Source organism: Vipera berus (assembly GCF_964194415.1).
Source record: "Vipera berus genome assembly, chromosome: Z".
Classification (NCBI taxonomy): Eukaryota; Metazoa; Chordata; class Lepidosauria; order Squamata; family Viperidae; genus Vipera; species Vipera berus.
The window spans coordinates 115,858,792-115,875,967 of NC_138205.1; the positions used below are offsets into that span (position 1 = coordinate 115,858,792).

Genomic DNA, 17,176 nt, shown 5'->3' on the forward strand with positions numbered 1-17,176 from the left:
AGATTTTGAGGAACAATTCTGCAAAAATTTACTGACAATCTCTTTTCATGAGAACTTTATTCACTAAGATTAAAGACGTATCTGTAGACCCATAATGCAAAGATATAGCTTTATGGACAAGCCTTTAAAGCTGGAAAGGTAAAACAAAGAAATGAAGATGATGATCAGCAGCAAAATTGGTAAACTCAATTATAGCATTAAGTATATTATAGGAAGATTATTATTTGAAAATCCACATTAGTGTCAGGTAGAAATCAGGTGTGGCTTGGTGCAACCAAAGAGACAAAGTCCAGGTTATCTCTCTTAAAAATAAATGTTTATTCAGCTGAACAAAGACCCATAAGATTGGAAGAACCCTGAATGCAGTTTAAAGCAAGTATAAATAGATTTCTTGTTTTTACTTAGTTACATAAGAGGAAGCTGGAATACAGTTCTCAGTGAGGTAAGGTACAGAAATTACAAAAATATTTGTGCATGCATCTTATGGTCTTAATCATGTGCTTAACTCACAAGCTCATGGTTTCTTATGGAACTTTTCACAACACCAAGGGCCTGCTAATTTCAGCCATTTCAACATAAGAACCTTTTAAACAATCATCAGAGTTATCAGAATCCTAATCAACATTAGGGACAAGTCATCATGAAAAAAAAATCTATGTGGTCACTGAGAGCTGACACCAACTTTATGATGCACTATCAATCACATAATCAAAAAAGAGATATCCGAAAAAAGAGATACCAAATGTGTAATGAAAATTATTTTCCACAGTCAAAACTAAACAACCAGAGCTTTTACAAAAACAAGGAACAGATGAAACTCTGTGCCTTGCCCAAGGAACTTCTGCTTCCAATCCTTTACCTAAAACGGATAGGAGAAAAAGGCTAAACCCAGATTGTTATAAACAGAATCTGCACTTCGCACATAGAAACTGCTGTAATGGCTTTATTTCTATGTGAGCTTTCAGTTCTTAAAAAATATATTCTTGCAATATTTTGCCTTCTTAGCCAAGAGAAACCTGACACATGCATTTGAATGGAGAATATTTGAACCTGTATCCAAATATTAATATGATGATTAGTCTCACAGTCAGCCAGATGTTTAGACTGGGATTGGCACCAGGCACCAGTCCTGAGTCTTATAGCCCATATGTCCACAGATGTTCAGGATTTCTAACCTTGTTGACCCAGCCAAGAACAGATCCAGTATGGGTTTCTGTAAATCAGAGGTCTCCAATCCCCTGTCTGCAGACTGGTTGGGAACTGGGCCATGTAAGTGGCAAGCAAGTGCACAAAGTTGCAGTTGCACATGGACTGGTTTAGGTTGCGTGCAACAAACCATCCCTTTTCCCCTCCTGCCTGTCCATGGAATCAGAAACATTGGGGGCCGCTGCTTTAAATTACATCTCATCCATCGTATCATCTGGCTCTTCTGATGAGAAATGTCTAGTATGGCTTCATACCTGTGGGATACCTCCCATTTTCTTCAGATCACACAAGCGCTACAACATAACAACATAACAAGTGGTATTGATTCTAACAAATCACACAGATTTTGTCCATGGTGATCTGTATTGAATCTGGTCCTCCAGCTCTTCCAAAGGTACAGTCATCACCATTGTAACTGACTTCATCCACTTTGCTAGTACTTATTCTATTGTATTCTGTCCTTCCAACTTTCCCAGTCCTAGAGTTTCCTTTAGAAAGCTAAATCTTTGTATAATGTGTCCAAAGTAGGATAATTTGAGTAAACTCACTTGCACTTAGAGAACTCTGGGTTGATTTTTTTTTTAAAAAAATTATTTGTTATTTTTTCTAAGTGTCTTCTTCAACACCAAAGTTCAAAACTATCAAGACTTTTTCTGAATTTAACTCTTAATATTTTAAATATTAAATAGTTTTAAAAAGCCATAAACTTACTCTAACGAATAGGTGATGTTATCCAAACCTGCATCTGCATGACCCACTGGTTCTACTCTGCTCTCTTCTTCTTCTGTCCCATCATCATCCTAGTAATAGCAAAAGAGATAACCATATTTAAGCACAAGTGATGTGTAAGGATACTCACACAATTTTGATACACTTAATTATTAAAATATTTTGCATTTTATATGGCATACAGATAGTCTTTGGGTTACACAGCATGGAATGGCTAAGGCATTGGCTAGAAACCAGGAAGTGACGAGTTTTAGTCCCACTTTAGGCATGAAAACTGGCTAGATTATTTTGGGCCAGTCTCTTCTCTCAGCTAACCCCAACTCACCTATGGATTTATTATTGTGGGAACAATAGCAGGAGCAAATAAAATTGGTAAGGTTTGCCATCGTAAGCTGTACATGAAACAAACAGGCAGGATAAAAAATTTAAAAATGCACTCGTATAACACAACATCACATAACCGTGTGGTTTAGCGATAATAATCCCAACAGTCATTCTTGCTATTATAACACCAGGACTGTGCAGGCTGTTAACCAAGGACCTCACATGACCACGATAAGGGAAGGCAGGAATCCCAGGCAAGCAGGCCAGTGGGTGAGAGTTGTGGGTAAGAGTTATGGGTGGGTGGGCAGATGCCATAGGCAGGCAAGTGAACAGATCAGAGATGAAGAAACAGATATGGGAGTGATTTGGAACCTCCTGCTGGCTTCTCCGCTGACTTTATTTGTGGGAGACTGGCAGGGAAGGTTGTAAATGGTTGTAATTGCAAGTCCCTAAATCACAATCAGGAGACTGCTGTGATAGCCACAACTTCGAAAATCAGTTGCAAATGTCACTCATAAATTTTAATGGTCAGCAAATAAATGGTTATAATCTGAGGACCAGTTGTACATAAATATGGTGTTTGACTGGATAGCTTTGCCTATAAAATTAAATTTATGAATATTTTTAATATCACCTTTCCCATTATTCAATGCAATAATTTATACTAGGAAAACAAGATTAATTAATTCAGTGTCACACTAGAAATAGCAGAATTACAACATATAATCCAAACTGCAAAACCAAAATTGAAGTAGCAAAATACTAAGAACAAGAATTACAGGTGATATTAATGAATTACACCTAAAATTATATGAGACTGCTCTAGAAGATAATCCAGAGCTTCCATTTAGAACAAAATACTGTGCGTTATAAATTTATTGCATCAGTTTAAGCATATTCTTCATTGGCTATCAATTTGCTTTCAGTCCTAATTAAGGGTGTTGTAATTAATCTTCAAAGTCTTGACTGTTCAGAACAATTGCTGTGAAATCAAAATAGAGCATCTCAAGTTCAACAACTTTGAATTTGAAAATGCTTTGCACACAATTATAATAAAAAACATGAACAGAAGTAAGAGAAAACCCAGTGAAACCATATAATATATATTTTAAAAATTTAAGGAATTTTTAAAATTAGTTTATAATATAAAATACAAAAATATGAAAGCAAATAATAGGAAAAGAGTAGGGAAAAAGGAAGAGAAAAATGTAGAGAAGGAAGAAAAAGGCATTGAATTCTGACACCTTTTGGTGCAGTAGAATAAGGAGTTAACCTCAACTTTTTTACTTTTACATAATGGTATAAACTACCCATTTCTATAACAACAAATGTATCTAATCAGTAAAATCCAAAATCATATTTAAGGAAAATTTAAGCAGTGACATAATACAGAATTTAGTGACAGGGTATAACATTAAACATGCCATTAATTTTTAGTTACAGCACATTGATTGGAAAAAAAACCCTTGCATATACAAATAGAAATACCCTTAGCAACTGAACGAATTTAAGGAGAAAAAAAAACCCTGCTTGCATAAATTATACTGAGTAAGTATTATGAAATTAAATCTTTCCCTGCCATAGAAAGATGAACAAGACAAAATTAGCCTGCCTTCTCTATACAGGGAATTCCAGATTCCGGGAGCACCTTTCAAGAAGGCAGTAAGTCTTAGGAACAGTTTCAAATACAGTTATTTCATTTTTGTTAAAAAAAAATAATAATAAAGTTGAGGGGCCAGAGATATAGGGGGGATTCAATGCTGGGCTACATATATCACTTTATTTATTTATTTGCACATCATCATACTCTCAACATCTACCCCACCCTGCACAAAGGTTTAAAATACATAACCATATTTTCTAAAAAAATTAAAGCCATTTGCACAACAGTTATCAAAAATGATTAATATCTTTACCAACTGATATGTAGCAACTGTGAGGGGCTAGTTTTAGTAGGTAAACTCAGATTTTTATCAACATTTTGATCTACTCTACATTCTGGGATTCCTGATAGGCTTATATCCAAATATTAACCAATAGTGATTTGCCTAATTTCCTTTCCTCAGGTGAGAAAGGAGGAACCAACTGCACAATTTCAGAGAAAAGTGGATGTCTTTAAATGCTCATTTGTATGAATACTTTGTCTACTGTCCTACAATCAGCAGTTTTAAACTCAGATTTGCTGAAGCATCAATCACCAAAATGGTAAGTATTGGATGATGGGTTATGAATTCAGCCAAAAGAGAATCAATAATATGAATTATTAATGAGGTATTAACAAAGCCGTGGTTATTTCCTCCAAGGAACTGCAAAAATTAGAAGCTGAATGTTACGAGTTCTTGCTACAAACAGTACTGTAGATCAAACTGCTATATGGCAGATCCCTATGTGAACCAAAATATATGATTAACCAGTATCTTGCCCCTACCTAGAACTATATAGAAATATAAAGAGAGTCTCAGAAACATCAATTGGATTTATTTGTAAATTTAGCATTTGTAAGTTTTTCAACTGTGTATATATGTGACTATACTTAATTTATTTTACTCTATATAAATTTATATAAACTCTTGTAGTGAAATGGGTAACATAAATTTAATGAATAAATAAAAATAAAATTTATATTACTTCTTCAGTACATCCCTACACAAATACACCACCATATTAATTGTTCAAAATATTCCCAAAATAGGAAAAACTATAACTCTAAAATGTTTAATTGCATTAAAATGTGATGCATTGTAAACAAGAACAAGAAGGAAAAAAGCATCACTAGTATAGCTTCATTTCTTTTAGTTAAAAAAGCAATGGATGGATAGCATAGTCTATTCTTGCAAATACTCATTACCCATTAGTAGCTTGCCATGTCTTCTGATACATTATCCTGCATCATATCCTGATATTTGGGGAAAACTTTCAAAAATAATAGACTTTGAAAAGACTTTGAGTCATCATAACAAAATAAGACTATGGGAATGTAGAAATTCTGTGAAGTTCTCCTGGGAATGCAAAAGAAGTCTTGAGCTGCGAATATATTTTATCAAACAGTGACATCTGAAGCATGTTCAGTCAGCTATAAAGTTAAGTTGTGTGTTTCATAAGGTTTACTCTTCAGTGAATGAGCAATGAATTTTAACTATCAGATTTAATTTTACGTTATGAGCATTCTTTTTTTATCTGTTTCCTACCCACGTCTATATGACCAGCAAAAATAATGTCATGAAGCTATTAAGAATATGTATAGGACCTCTTATGATGTTACTCAAATAACATTCCCAGAAGCTCCAATTTCAATGAAGAAATATTGAGAATTAAGAGTGCAGTAGGACCTGAGATGTACCAGTTCATCACCTTCAGAATGGGCAGGGATCCACAAAAGTTTCAAAGAAACAAAAAAAGGGAAGTAAAAGGGCTTCTAAAAGTCTTTTTAATACAGTAGATCTAACAAATATTTAATTAGCCAAGTACAGAATTAGCCAAGAAAGTTTTATGGAATGTATAGGTTTAATTATGAATGAAAGAACTAAAATGTATTTCTGAATGAATTAATGTCATCTATCCTTAGTCTGATAACAATTCATACTTCAGTGAACACTGATAATGGAAAAACCATAGATGAATTTGGGAGAAAATTGTACGACATTCTGAATTAATGTGATTCAAAGAAAAATATTCTTTCATGTTACATAATAGTAATGATAATAAAGTTACAGAAAAGGTGATTGAATCAGAACAAATATGGGACTAAAAAGTTTCATTTAGCATTTGAATAAGTTTTCTCTTTTTCTCTCTTTTTTCTTTTTTATGTAATATTAGTATTGCTTGTAGTCATTTCATATGAGCTAGAGTGCGATAGACTTAATAGTTTATTGTTGTTAGCATATGGTTGTTTATGATTGTTTTTTGCTTTTATACCTTGTATTTAGCTCTGGGAAGTCGGGGAGGGGGGAGGGGGGAAGGGGGGGAGGGTTAGGGAGGGCTAGGAAGGGGTGGGTGGAGGGAGGGGGGGAGGGATTGTTAAATATAAAATGTATTGTAAAACTTTTCAATAAAAAAAAAGAAAAGGTGATTGAATCATCTGGAAATTTAGATGACTGCTTAGAAAAATCTTTTTGCTTCAAATACAAAATTTAAACATCATTCTACTCAAACATTCCCATGCCAAAGGAATAAATATTAATTTAGAACGAATGACACAGAGTGAAGAAAAACACTTCACAGAGTGAAGAATGAAGGACAGACCGCTTATGACTGACTTTTGGACATGAATGAGATAAGAATATAAGTAGAGTAATTGCAGAAAGAAAAAAATGGGAATTCTGAATTTTTTTTTAAAAAAAAAATCAAATGATAGATTAGTCCCAACAGACTGAATAAAAAAATAGACATGGAAAAAGAGGATGTGGAAATTGTTTACAAAGTTAAAAGGAATCTTAATACAGAGGGCCATAAAAGTGTGAAGAGTTACAATAAAAACATCTTTTATGAAGGTTACTTTGTGGAATGACGACATGAAAACAGGCTGTGGATAAGAAAACATCTATGTAAAAGACTCCTGAAAAATCTAACGAGAAAAAGTTATGTATAATTCTCCTTTAAGTTTATTTTGTTTTATCATAAAAAGTAAAATACAAAACAAAAACAAAAAAAATTAAAGAAAACACACGTCCAGCACTATGTGTAATTCTAAGACAGCTGTATCACCGGAAATGATTAAGAGCAGGGAACATAAAAGCAGCACTAAAGAGAACCAAACAAAAAATAAAAACAAAAGTGATGTAAATGTATTTATTTATTACACAAATTTATATGACCACCCAACTCAAACTCAGGAGACTTCAGGAGTCTTGCAACATTAAAAATCCACAACATAAAAAACCCACTTCCAAATTATAATAATCGTAATCAAATAAATTTGGGGATAATATTGAGGTGAGGGAATTTTTGAAACACTAATTTATGTTTGGAAATCATAGTGATGCATTGAAGAGGAGAAGTGAGGACTATAAAGGTTAGTAACAAATTATGATGTGGATATGGTTTCTTATGGAATGGCTATGCAACCTATTCATAAAGAGTGTAGATGTACCTGATGATTGTTTTGCAAGAATGAATAAAAACTGGGGATATTAGTTTTTTAGTGGGATAGGATGGTGCTTGATAATATTCTGATTCAAATTGAACAATCAGCAAAATTTTGGAGATGTGGTACAGCCTTCTGCCGGACAGAAAAAGTACAGCTTAAATGTTTAATCTTCAGTTATTTGTTCTGTTGTGGAAATTCACAACATTAATTAGAGACACATATTGCAGAAAGTTAATTGCACATCTATTGATTTAGAGAGGCATATTATAAAATGAATAAGCTTGAAATGTGACATTTTTGCACAAATAGCAAGAAGTAGCTGTATGTAGCAAAAGCAGTGTACCGTGGAAATAAAACATGGATTCAGTACACTGAAAGCTTAACAAATAATTCAGCTTTGAGCAACGAATAAAACATGGGCATTTCACATTCCTTTGGTTATTTAATATATTTATGGACACATTGGTAAGGAACGACAGTGATGATACAGGTTTGTTGGTTGGGGATAGAAATATTTTTTATTTAAGTAATAGTGCATTGTTGTCTGAGTACCTGAATGATTTCTAGTAATGCTAGATTAACTATGACATGCAATAAGGAACTGGATCTGAAAATTAATGTATCCAAGACGAAGATAGTTTTGCTTGACAGGAAAATGCACTAAACAATTACAAGTCATACACAAATAGCAAAAAGCTGAGCAAGTAGATGAATCTGTGAACTTTAATCGTACATTTGTTTAGAAAATATGGGGAAATTTTAAAATGTTAAATACTGGTAGGAAAAACTATTTATTGAAACAAGCAGAAATGGCTATGTTCAAGAATGTTTCTCTGTCCAACATGTTATATATAAATGACTGTTGTTAGATGTAAATGAGTATTTGTCAGGGAACTGCACAGCAAGTGTCCAAATGAAGTCAGAGACATTGACACAAATTTGTAGCTTTGTATAAATAAATATATTTAACATTTATATTCACAGCACATAAGTAGTCAGGAACACAGGAACATCATGAAGTAAATCTCCAGACAGTATACAGAGCACGCAGAAGAAAAAAAGGCAGGAGAAAAGAGAAACTCACCCTTTACACCCACAGCAACCAATCATAGCAGGAGCCAGCATTCTCCAACCAATCAGATACAATTGTGTATTCTAGCCCATTGTACACTTTACTGTTCCAGCTACTAATATCCTAACAGTAGGATAATATCCTAACAGTATTGGGTCATTTAAGAGAAATATAAAAGTAAGTTGAAAGCAGGGGAACTGGGTTACAAAAAAAAACTATACATGGTAAAATAAGAACAGGTAGCATCAAGAATGAATGGGTCTTCAATATCTGTGGATTATATGCAAAAGCAACTAACCAGGATAAAAGAAACATGCAAAAGAAGCATAACTTATGGATATAAGGGGCTAGGGTACAATTCTGGAATGGCAGTTGCAGGAGAACCTATGGCAGTTCCCTGGGTGAAGATGGAGTGGTGTGGGAAGTGCTGTTTGGGGTGACAGCAGAACTGGAGGAAGTGTTCTTGGAAAACTGGGCAGTAGGCTTCAGCGAGGAGCGGAGGCCAGCTCAGCTTTCCACCTGAAAAATGTCATGAACAGCCAGCAGCTACATCCTCACCCATGTCATGATCATGGCCTAATAGTGGGGGGAAGACGGTGAAGGTCATTTGGGACAGCAAGGCGCAGGGCAGCCAAAAGGGCAGAGGTGAGGTAGGGACAGGTGGAAATTGAATGGAAGGCAAGTATTGCAGGGCAGAAGTGTGAGGTGCTCGCATAACAATCCTGTCCTGGCCTAACAACTGCAATTGGAACTACTGGAATTACCATCTCTAATAATGTGGTCTTGTGATGTTTTGCCTAATTACCACATTGCTTAACAACTGAAATTCCAGTCCAAATTACCATCACAAGTTATGTACCTTTATGCTTGCTATATGAATGTGACAAATGCCCCCCCTTTTTTTCAAATTTATTACTAACTCCAAGGGAATTGTATACGGTTTCAATTTCATTCAGTAATCTTCTAAGTCTAAAAATTATGTCTCTCAATTATGATACTTAAAAGTAAGATAAGCTTCTAAATTTCACTAGAGCACTGGTACCATGATACCATAATCAACAGATGCATCCCTTAAAAAAACATTTTAATAGTGCCATAATCAGCAACTCTTTTCTTCTCCATATAACACAGATTTTCATTTACATGGAACCAAACATAGATTAATTTGGACACCTGCACAGGGAAGTAACTTAGAATTCTCATTTGCTAAAAAAAGTAACTAGCTCTGAAAGTATCTACATCAAGCAATTATTGCTTTGGATTTCTTCTTAAATGAAAAAGCCCACCTGTTATAGAGGTAAATTAGAAATGTTATATTTTATTTACAGGCTAGGAAAAGTTTGAGAATGAACTATTGAGCAAATGTAGGCAAAATGCTTTGTATAATAGTAGCTTTTATGGAACATTTTATACAGTTTTACCTTACCTACATTACTAAAACAATCTGTATTAGCAATGTTATAGATTATTAGAAGCATCCAATTTTATTTTTTAAATCTGTATTAAAGATTGCAGTATTTGAATATACAGTACCAGACTGGGGAAACAGAAGAATATCCACATCACTGCACAAATAGAAACATATTTTATAATGAATTACTATATATAAAATATTGTTCCCTATTGATTAAACTCCATTTTCTAAATCATTAAGCGTATGTACCTCATGAAGATCTTTTCTCTATGCAATCACAATTGGACTATGCCTTATCTGTGTATCTGAATACACTTCAATGGATTTCCTGTAATCTTCACTTTAGGATTGCTGGCTAAAACTACTAAGAGAAGCAATCTTCAAACATAAAGAAAATATATACAATAACACTTTTGGGGAAAAAACTCAATCACACTTCCAGGAAAAGCTATTTTTTTTCTATTTCTGTAGCAGGACACTCTTCTGCCAGCTAAGCTTTCCAGTCTTTAAATATTTAGATTTAGATTTTATTAGATTTATATACCGCCCTTTCCCGAAGGACTCAGGGCGGTTTACAGGGCATTTTAAAATCACATCAATATAAAAGTTAAAAGAGAATTAAAAGATTAAATTATCCCTGAAAATAAAACCCCAGTTAAAATTCTCAGCCTGGGTCAGAGAGCTCAAAGAGCCAAGTCTGAGGGCTTTTCCCATGTAATGTCCATGAGCTAAGTTTTTTTTCAAAACCTCATATGTTTCCTGACTTTCTTATGACTGCCAATTTCCTCCTTATCTTTCTAGTTTAAGTAAACCATCTGTTCCTTTTATCCTGATCTGAGATGGATAGCAGATGAATCCACGATTTCTAGTTCTGCTTTTTAACGATATCAGTAATAGAGAGGACATACATTAGGAACATACAACAGAAGGATCAAATATGAAAACTCAAGGCAAGGTGGTGATGACAGAAACATGGTTACTGAATACAATGAATTCACCATATTTGAAATAACACAAAAAGCAGCGAAATTGGTTTATAATAAACAGGCTGTACTTTTTTTCCCCTCTATCATGGGTCACATCTTTCAAAATCATGATTTAATGCAAGGAGGAATACATAGAATTTCAGTTTCCCTTCAGGTCAAGAATGATGAAATGGTAGATTTGCATATATTATTAAACTGTAAATCCTAAGAGACCTGAGTAGCATGCCAATGGTGAGAGATTATGGAACTTGGGAGTTATCCCAACAATAGTTAGGAGGGTCACACAATGACTCAACAAATCTTATGTGGTTCTGACGAGGATGTCTCAAATCTGATTCCATTTTTATTGACAGCGATTTGTTAGGAACTACAGTTAGCCTTACTAATGATATCTTTAAAATACAGCTGCAATATCTGTTTGCTAAAATGCCCATGCTAAAAGTAATCCTGAACACAATTCTGTTCCCCATTACACAGAAAGTCTGATTTAATAATTTCCCATCCTCATCCCCTTTGCTGGATTTGGAGAGCCTGAAAAATCACAAAGCATCAATATTATCCAAATCATACTGATTACTGATTTTTTTAATATTTCACATTATTTGCTATTAAAATATTTTGCTATTTTAAATATTAAATGCATGCCAATTTCATGTAGTAGCAAAAATCAAAAATCTAGGCAAATTCAGTTTTTAGAACACTGGCGAATGCAAAATGTTAACAATACTGTATGTCTTACTACGTATTTTTTAACTTATGAACATTTTTGTTTATGTGAAAATGTGATTCTGCTTAGAGTCTGTTTTCTATCTTACATAACTATGTAACTTCAGGAGCAACAGCTGAATTTCATATAAAACACAACTCAGCCTTACTAAATGTTATTCTCAACCTACTTCACTTTGTATGAAAAATCACATTAAAAACTGTAAAAGTAAACAAGGAATGTATAATATGTAATGTAATTCTAATAGTCCCTGTTCCTAATAAATGAATAACACATTAAAACTACAATTAGGTGACAGGGTCATGCACAATATCTGCATCTATATTTTGTAGTGTTCCTTTTCACTGGAGTACCTATAATGATGTCACAAGATTTTATTTTATTTTTTTCATTTTTTATATAAGAAACTTAAATCTCTAAAACAAAACAAACAAGGGAAATCACTGGAAGTACAAGATCTGTTATCATGTGTGAAGACTTGAGAATATTCAAAGTAACAAGAGGTAGCTGGGTTTTTGGCTTGGCATCAGACTATGCAGCAGAAGTACAATGAATGTTAATTATCTATAATATCCAAGTGCTCTTGCACAGCAAATTCCCGTAATAGATTCCAAGATCAGCTGTTCGGAACCTGAAAAACAAATTGTCTTCAAGCCATCAAGTCAATAATAATGCCGTCTACAACAAACAAAAATCTAAATAAAATGTAATTCTTCTGCTCAAAAAGAACTATGCCCAAAGTCATATTCACAAAATTGTATTTTTTCTCAAATTATGAAATTAAGTATTTATATATGGAATCATTTCATATTTTCAAATGATGAGAGGTACAAAGAAAAATTCCCAACAGGCAAACCAAAGGTCAATTAGTAAATATATAAAACCTAGTTTTGTTTATTAAATTTCTAAAATGCTGCAATTAAGCAACTTATTATGAAATGTATAAAGGTAAAATATTATTGCATATTAATATAGTTACATAATTTAACAAGAACTATATGAACATAGTAGACAACCCATGACGTGTTAGGTCTTTCTTCTCACCTCAGAACAGTTTAGAAATCCTGCCTAGTTCTCAAACTGAGTTGTGGGAGGCTGTCAGAGACAATTTAAAAATAGGATCACATGACCTCCTGAAAGGTAGGTGGGACTATTCTACCTGATCTCTGGAACCTGAAGGAGGAGCTAGTCTACACTCAGTTTCAGATAAGAAGCAGCTGAAAAATGAACAAGTACTGGCAGGGACTAAGGTTTAGTGGCTAATTGAGAGGTTTAGTGACTTCTGACATCCAATTTCTTATATGTCTGCAGCACAACAACTCACTTGATGATTTTCAGTCCAACCACAGGGCTCTTGTGAGGAAAGATAGAGCACTATGGATATGCTCTGAGTTCCTGAATAAAGGTATATAGATATTTGGAGGCCAGACAAGGGCAGAAAAGAGAGCAATAAAAATATTCAGACTTTTCTTCATATATCTTAAAGGTTTTGCTTCTTTAAGAACCATATGATGAGTCAGTTACTTGCTGCTTGGCGGCTCAGTCTGTGAGTACAATGGGTGTCTCTAAAATTGATATATAAATAAATATAAATATAAAATAAAATGACAGGACAAGACAAAAATAAGGGATTGTGAGATTGACTGGGAAACTGTCACAGAAAATTGAAAATGAAGATCACATAGCTGTAGCAGTAGCCAGCAGCAGCCTGTAACACTGAAGCAGCCACAACCTTCCCAAATTTTATTCGCTCAGGAGTCAGGGTCCTGGATTTTCGTCATATGCTGTAGGTACCATTTGAGGTACCTTGATTCAAAAATAGCTCCCCTGTCATGCACCATTTTATATGGGTAAAAGTCATGATGACAGTATAGTAATATACAGGTGTATGATATAGTGAATGTGTAGGTGTGGGGGGGAGAGTTAAAAACTGCAGTCTAAATAAATATTTGAAAAAAGTGCATTGCTTCTCTTTATATAATTAGGGACCATAAATGCTACATACCATTTATTTTAATATTTTTCTGTCAAAGAAAATCATTTTGACCATTACAGGAGCATAACCAGTCTAAAAAAAATGAAGCCTTTCAACACTGACCTCAGGTTATATATATATGTACTTGATAATTAGCTACATTAGAACATGGAAAATAATTACTAGGGATTCAATAAATTATGTTTTGTTATTATTATGGAGGGAAAAGGTCAATTATGTCTTAGCAAAATATCTTGGTGTGGGAAATCTACTTCCAAACTAATTTATCATTTATTTACAATCATCTGGATTGAGTGTAGTATTAAAGGCTCCCAAAGTGTTCCGATTTCTGCGTTTCCTAAGTAGAAAAGAAAAAAAGGTTTTCTTCTAGAGGAGACTATATGTAAGATCATGATTACGTTTTTAAGCTTAAAATCATGATTAAGTTGTCTGAGCTTCCTTTTTTTCTTGCAGATATTTCATTTCCAGACTAAGGAGAATTATAGGTTCAAATGGGAGTGAGGTTTGTTAGCTGTACTTGGTACTTGACTGTTTTGAAACTTATTGAATTTAATATCCAATGCATTTTGACATGAAAATTTTGTTCGAATAGTTTTCAGAATAATTTATTTATTTACATCAAGTAGTCATTGTTTGTTTGATACGCAATGTATAAGCTACAACTTGTTGGTGTCATTTGCCTTTGTGACTCCCAAGGTTATTATTCCTTATGGGAAAAACTTGTTTGGTACTCATTGCAATTTCGGAACTAATTAACAATAAATACAGAAGTACCATTGTATTTATGTACGATAGCTTGTTATTTATTTCCTCGTTTCTTTATTTTATTAATTTATATAGCTGCTCACATAGCAAGGATGTCTCTGGATGGCTAACAAAAAGGTTAAAAAAAAACTATAGTAGCAAAAACAATCAAAGACAGGAACAAAAATACTGTGGCGACCAAGGAAACCAGAAACAAATTAACCAGGAAACCACGTGGGCTCAACTAACCTCTCAAACTCTTGGGAAAATAGCAAGACCTTAAGGCCTTTATTGCTTCTTTGATTGTTTCTGTTTATTTGGTGCTGGTTCCTGCTTAGTTAGGTGTCAGTTTTCATCACTTACCTATTAACCAATATCCAAAGAGGAAGGAGGAACCAGCACTAAATAAACAAAAATAACTTAAGGAAGAAATAATGTTCCATTCAAAGATGATCAAGGAAAAGACAATGCCTCAATCAAGGATTCTAGAACAAGCAATCGTATACAAAAAGAAAATTTCACTTTGTCCCACACTCATAATTATTGATGATATTATCCAACCTGGAAATGAAACAACTGCAAGGAATAAAATAGAGAACGCCAAGAACTCATTTTTTTTTCTTCTATCCTTCAGATATTTTATATTATATTCTCTATTCAGTTTATAATATGGAATCAAACAACATGTAAATGAAATTATTAAAATGGTTTTTTTTTTCATTCATTAAAGGAAAAATAGATTCTTCCAGAATATTTGAATGGATGAATTATATGGATGAATATTTGGATTAAAAAATATTTCAAATATTTATATAAAGTATGTAATAATACATGGGGTATATAAAATATACATTATTATGAAAATAATAGTATTATTAATAAATATTAATTTATTAATATTTATGGAAACTAATCAAGGAGAGAATCAGTCTAGAACTAAAGAGAAATTTCCTGACAGATAGAACAATTAATCTGTAGAACAACTTGATTCCAGAAGTTGTGGGTGCTTCACTACTGGAGGTTTTAAGAATACATTGGATAATCATTTGTCTGAAATTATATAGGGATGATCAGGGATATAGGGATGTTATTCTATTATTTCTTTTATGGAAATAAACTCCAATGAATAACGCTCTGGTCTCATTTAAAACTTCTTAATGCCTTTATTTTTTTAATGGAAAGTGGTCAACAGCTATTATCACATTATCTCTAAAAATAAAGACATTTCTTCTCTTATTTCCCAGTGAAAACAACCCAGAACAAGTGGAAATGGGGGAAAATCCTGCTTGTATAAATGCAGTTTCCTGAGCAACCTTAAAAATATTTTGTTGTTGTTAGTTGAGAAGTCGTGTTCAACCCATCACGACTCCATGGACAACGTTCCTCCAGGCCTTCCTGTCCTTTATCATCTTCTGGAGTCCATTTAGGCTCACGCCTACTGCTTCAGTGACTCCATCCAGCCACTTCATTCTCTGGTGTCCTCTTCTTCTATTGCCCTCAACCTTTCCCAGCATTAGGCTCTTCTCCAGTGAGTCCTTCCTTCTCATTAGGTGGCCAAAGTATTTGAGTTTCAACTTCAGGATCTGGCCTTCTAAAGAGGAGTCAGGGTTGATCTCCTCTAGGACTGACCGGTTTGATCGCTTTGCAGTCCAAGGGACTCGCAGGAGTCTTCTCCAGCACCATAATTCAAAGGCCTCAATTCTTTGGCGCTCAGCCTTTCTTATGGTCCAACTTTCACAGCCATACATTGTAACTGGGAAGACCATAGCCTTGACCATACACACTTTTTTTGACAGGGTGAAATCTCTGCTTTTTAGTATGCTGTCTAGATTTGCCATGGCTTTCCTCCACAGGAGCAAGCGTCTTTTAATTTCTTGGCTGCAGTCTCCATCAGTGCTGATCTTGGAGCCCAGGAAAATAAAATCTGTCACTACCTCTATTTCTTCCCCATCTATTTGCCAGGAATTGAGAGGGCCGGATGCCATGAAAATATTTGAAAATATTTAACTAGCTGCAATAAGTCAAAGTTCAGAGAGACCTACCTGGAAGGTACTTATGACCCAGAATTGAAATTCCGACAGTCAGGCTCCCCCATCACATAATTATACTTTAGGTGCTTGGCAATCTAGTCACATTTATGACCATTTGCAGTGTCTTACAATCACATGACCACAATTTATGGCTCTTTTGCTGAAAACTGGCAGTTACTTCCAGTTTTCAAGAAAACCATGCTGATTGGTTTAACAACTGCAGCACTGATTTACTGGCTATGGATTTACTTAACAATCATGGTGATTTGCTTAACGACCGATGAAAAAGGGCATAAAATTAGGTCAGTGACATCACCATTATGGTTTTAACTCAAGGATAACATAAGTAGAATCCAATCACACATCAAGTTATGCAGAACAGAACCTAGGAATCAGAAACCAGTATATCTAAATGAGGTTGGCTAGTTCTCGTCTTATAAAACACTATCTCAGCAGCCAATTAAAAGCTTACTAAGTATATTCAGCCTGAGAAGAGCTGTCAAAATGTCTTTCTCTCAGACTTCTACTATAGTTTATCCTCAGCGGAAGATGACAAGTGGTGTTTTCTCCCTGGAAGGCCCCTTAATGTCGTAGTGTCTGGCCTTTTTCTAAGGAAGCCACATTCAATACATTTTTTGGTACCTCTGGGACAACCCTTTGGTGTCAGTGACAATCCAAAGTAGCATTTGTTCCTTTTCCTCATATCTACACAACAAAGAACACAAGCTTATCTCTAACTGTTCAGATAAAATAAATAAAAAGTTAGAGAAATAATAATGTTCTCAGATCCTAAAACTGTGGCTCTAGCTATATATAACATACATAAAAATAGAAATAGAAATATTAAACTTTACTAGTTAAA

General features: G+C 34.1%; 1 protein-coding gene across 6 annotated transcripts in view; it reads right to left on the reverse strand.

The window, feature by feature from the left end:
- The window catches only part of PARD3 (par-3 family cell polarity regulator), a 663,866-nt gene that overhangs the window by 304,363 nt on the left and 342,327 nt on the right, over window positions 1-17,176 (reverse strand). For 5 of the 6 annotated variants that reach the window (XM_081345247.1, XM_081345245.1, XM_081345244.1 and 2 more), the window contains one exon: window positions 1,918-2,006. The exons of the other annotated variant lie outside the window; for it this stretch is intronic. In XM_081345247.1, coding sequence (XP_081201373.1) covers window positions 1,918-2,006 — 89 coding nt within the window. The remainder of the gene's footprint in view (window positions 1-1,917; window positions 2,007-17,176) is intronic. 6 annotated transcript variants of the gene reach the window in all.